Source organism: Siphateles boraxobius, unplaced genomic scaffold (genome assembly GCF_051911475.1).
Source record: "Siphateles boraxobius isolate OS27281-9 unplaced genomic scaffold, OSU_SipBor_1 130, whole genome shotgun sequence".
In the NCBI taxonomy this organism is placed as follows: domain Eukaryota; kingdom Metazoa; phylum Chordata; class Actinopteri; order Cypriniformes; family Leuciscidae; genus Siphateles; species Siphateles boraxobius.
Genome location: NW_027508734.1, coordinates 49296191 through 49300703, shown reverse-complemented (window position 1 = coordinate 49300703; position 4513 = coordinate 49296191). Strand labels below are relative to the sequence as shown.

The window sequence follows — 4513 nt, the reverse complement described above, 5'->3', positions numbered from 1 at the left end:
TGGACGGGACCAGCGGTGAAGGCCCTGGGCTGAACGGTGGGGTTGGAGTGGGGCTGGTGACTTCGTCGACGGTGAAGGATGAACCGCAGGATACCAGCACCCACTCCACATAGTCGGCGAAGCTCCCTCGAGGAGGTTCCCCGGACAACTGTGCTCGAGTGGTGTTGTTCAGTCCCACACGTAGAAACGTGCAGAGGCAGTCGTCCGGGAAATCGGTCTGAGGCACCAGATCCAGGAACACTTCCAGGTGTTCCTCGAGAGAGCTGACTCCCTGCTCAAGGCAGATGAGCTTGACTGCAGGGAAATCCATGATAACAAAAAGGAAAAAACAAACAAAAAGAAAACAGACTGAAGACGATACTATAACTCTTTTTGTGGTCGGTTCTTCTGTCACGGTTGTGGTGTAGATGAAGACAGGCTGAGGCAAAAAGCTCCAATTCAAAGATTTACTCAAAAGCAACAACAAACAGGTTCAGGCAGGCAGAGGGTACACTCACAAAACACTATAACATTACAAGAACCGACCGAGACTAACTGAACAGAAGGATACTAAATACAGATACACATCAAACATAACAAGGTGAAGACATGTGACACGGATGAAGATAACGATGAACAGGCTGGTAATTGAGGGAGTGAGTACAGGTGTGGAAACAAGAGGGATTCTGGGTAGTGTAGTGAAGACTAAGACAGACAGGTGCAGACGAAGACTGTGACAGTAGCAAGATGTGACTTCATCTTACTGCCTTCCTGGGCTACAAACCATTGGATGATATGTGTAAGTCTTTTGTTTAAATTATCAGTTCTCCTTAATGCAAGTAACACTGAGATATTTTGACATAACTAACAATTGTATCTTCAAGAATCACTTAATAGAACCAGTTTTACAGATCATGAAACCAAAAAGCAGAGAGATGTGTTTGCTTGATTCACTGTACGGCACTGACTTCAAGGATTGTCGTTTCATTGGTCCCTACAGGTTTTTTCAGAAAAATATTAAGAGTTCAAAATTAGTTTAGGATTATGGTAGTTCTGTTTTTGTGCCATACATCCTTTTGCATGCATTTTCTTTTTTGTTTTATCGCTCATTTTTCATTGATGCTTAAACTATTTAAATCTTCCCAATCCATGGAATTATATTTCATAGTTCATAGATAAAATTTGTAAACAATGATAAATGATTGTTTGTTCGTTAGCATTTTATTATTATTTTTAGTCCATTTTTGTTTAAATTGTTGTTGTGGTTTAAATGCTTTGTAGAATACTTGCACAGCAACTGCATCCTGGGCCGTGGAAAGAGTATGGACGTGATGATCTCAACGTAAGCAGTTTTCTTGTTGCCATCACTAAATTCTATTTTAGATATTCAACCACATTGTATATTTTTGAATAATTATAAAATGTTTATTTAAATTTAACTCAACAGGCTCCAAGGCAGAATTGTTCAAATAACTGTGGAGTGTTTGTGTTGATGGTAGGAAGAATTGTTTGATAACAATAATAAATGTTTTTTTTTATAGCTTTGTCAGATTGCTGTCTGTCTGTGACGATGTTCGGCTGGATTGCCCTTGAGTGTCACTAGAGGGTGCTCCACCCCTGCACTGCCTTCCCTGGGACTGATCATGCACACACCCTGAGCTGATTTCACACACACCTGTTTCCACTGATCACTCTCACACCTGCATCGAGTTCCTCAAGCAGCTCCACACTCATTTATACTCCACTCTTACTATCACTCATTGCTAAGTCTTGTTTCACATCTTGTTGTTGTCTACATCTCCGAGCGTTTCCTAGTATTATCTTGTCCTGTTATCCTAGTCTAGTCTGTTCCTGTCTGTGTATTTGACCCTTGCTGAACCTGTTCCTCGATTGTTTTACTGTTGTGGACATCACCAAACTTTTGGACATCACCAAGCTTTTCCTAGTCTAGTCCTGTCTGTGTATCTGACCCATCGCCTGTTTCCTGGATTCCGTCTTGTCTGCCGCCTGCCTCTGTCTTCCCGCCTGGTTATCGGACTCTGAGTATTGCCTTGTCTCCTATGCTGTGTTTGCTGTCTGTGACCCTTCCCTGTCTGACTACCCTCTAATAAACTCACGCTGCGTTTGGATCTAACTGTGTCTGGTTGTATCATGACACTGTCATTGTTCATTTATTTTTTCTCCCAAAACAATTTCATTAAAGTTGTGTTGTTTATGTCTGTTTTGATGTAACTTAATATTAATGTTACAGTACGCACTGTATGTTGTAATGGGAGGTCTCTTTGATTTTGCTGTGGTGAGTTATCAAAACTAATAATTTGGGGGAAAAGTATATTCTCAAAGGGTGATTGTGATTTACATTGAGCATATTTTCCAGTCTGACATGGATGCAGTAAGGAGATGGTGGTGCTTGCTCCTGCTATCAAATTATCCTGTCAAGTAAGCCTATTTCCAAGTACTTCCAATAAATAAAACATATTTATTAGTAGTAGTAGGTGAGGAAGGAGCAGAAGTAGCATATTTTTTATCCTCCCTTTAATAATGTTAATTTGTACAGTATTTGGTATTTTATGGTGATATGTTTCCCCCTGTGTGGAGTAAATACTTTCTGTTGTTGATTTTTTAAAATATAATTTAAGATCAGATGCTGAAAGAAAGCTACTCCGAAAAAGGCGCAAAGAAATGAAAACAGGTATAACTTAAACTAGTCTGACAATTGATGATAAAATGTTCAAGTATTTTAGTTAAAGTTCAATTTTCCATAAATACTTCATGATTGATGTATTGGTATGAATATAATTTCTTTAAGAGAATTGGAAATGGAAGCTGATGAGGTGCTCGAGGTGCCAGATGAGGTGGACATAAGTAAGGTGGGAGTTTTCCCTATTCCAAATGTTTTTATTTTTAACATGTTAAATGTATGCTATTATTTGACTAGTATTTTATATTGAATAACATTAAACAAATTTTTTTTGAGCAGATGCCAGCTGAGATCCTGAGACACATTCTCATGAATGTGATCAAAGAAGATGGAGATGTGGCTTTCCTCAGACTGTCTCTGACGTGCTGGCTTTTCCATGATGTTTGTGAGGCATCATTCAGAAAAGAGTCTAATTTTGCCTGGCTTGACAGTAGGTTATTTAATTTTATTATTTTTATATTTTTACCAGTAGACAGTTCTCACATTAAGTTTAAACTGCAAATGCATTTTAAGCTTTGCTTAGAACTTTTTATTACTTTAAATCTCTTTCTTAAAATAGGTGTTGTCAATTGGAGTGCATTCTCCAGTGACTACAAGAAGATGTATCGAGTGCCATATAAGCTGACCAGTTGCCTTTTTTCTGGGGACTTATTTAAAGACTTCCCGCCAGGCTATGTTGGAGATGGAAGGAAAGGAATCCTTCGTGCTTTTTACTCGACCAAAGACTTTGAAGGTTACTGCTCAGCAGACTGCTTCATCTGTCACGGCAATCACTATCGCCCAAAGGACTACTATTTATAAATAAAAATGGTCACATTAGTGACAAGCATTTGATCTGACTGCTGTGATCAGTTTGTATATAAAACTTAAAATCAATTATTGGTTTTTTTTGTTTTTAATGTAAGTACATGTCGGGATGGCCCCCCTCTGGCGCAGACCACCCCTGTGAGCGTACTACCTCGAGGAGTTACCCAGAGACGCCACGAAACCAGACAAGGTATCAAGTATAAAAAGTATTTTATTGAATTAACTTCCCTAAACTAAAACTTGGTGTCTCTTCTTCCTGGCCGCCAGGGGTGTGCGACGGAGCCGGCACTCACAGTGGATACACACAGCGGGGCCTCTCCGGACGTCCAACGGTAAGTCACGGAACAGATTCTTGCAAGGAATTCACACCGTCGTTCTCCTCACAGTCAGAGGCCAGTAAATGAACAGATGCTTCTCAGGAGTTCACACGACAGTTCCTCTTCACACCACCAGGGGTAAGTAATGGAGCGGATGCTTCTCAGGTGTTCACACGTCAGTTCCTCTTCACACCACCAGGGGTAAGTAATGGAGCAGATGCTTCTCAGGAGTTCACACGACAGTTCCTCTTCAGGCCAACAGCATGCCCATACTCACGACAGGACTTTCTTCAGTGTGAGAAGCTCAATGGGCAGATGCTGGTTCTTGTTTAGAACAGGAGAATCAAACAGCAATACATGGATGTTTCACGAATCCTCTTCAAGTCATCAGCATTCAAATACTCACAGCAGGGGCTTGCTTCAGTGTGAGAAAGCTTGATGGACAGGAACTGGTTCTTATTTGGAACAGGAGAGTCAAACAGCAATATATGAATGTTTCACAAATCCTCTTCAAGTCATCAGCATTCAAATACACACAACAGGGGCTTGCTTCAGTGTAAGAAAGCTCAATGGACAGTAACTGGTTCTTATTTGGAACAGGAGAATCAAACAACAAGATATGAATGTTTCACGAATCCTCTTCAAGTCATCAGCATTCAAATACTCACAGCAGGGACTTGCTTCGGTGTGAAACAGCTCAATGGGCAGG

General features: G+C 40.5%; 1 protein-coding gene across 1 annotated transcript; it reads left to right on the top strand.

Annotated features, from left to right (window-relative positions):
• The first annotated feature begins 1187 nt into the window (after window positions 1–1187).
• Window positions 1188–3481, top strand: LOC143736713 (uncharacterized). The gene is made up of 8 exons (XM_077227355.1): window positions 1188–1321; window positions 1427–1474; window positions 2231–2275; window positions 2357–2418; window positions 2619–2671; window positions 2791–2849; window positions 2960–3110; window positions 3240–3481. Exons 1-8 carry the CDS (start codon window positions 1250–1252, stop codon window positions 3479–3481), a joined length of 732 nt encoding a protein of 243 aa, XP_077083470.1. The 5' UTR covers window positions 1188–1249.
• The last annotated feature ends 1032 nt before the right edge of the window (window positions 3482–4513 follow it).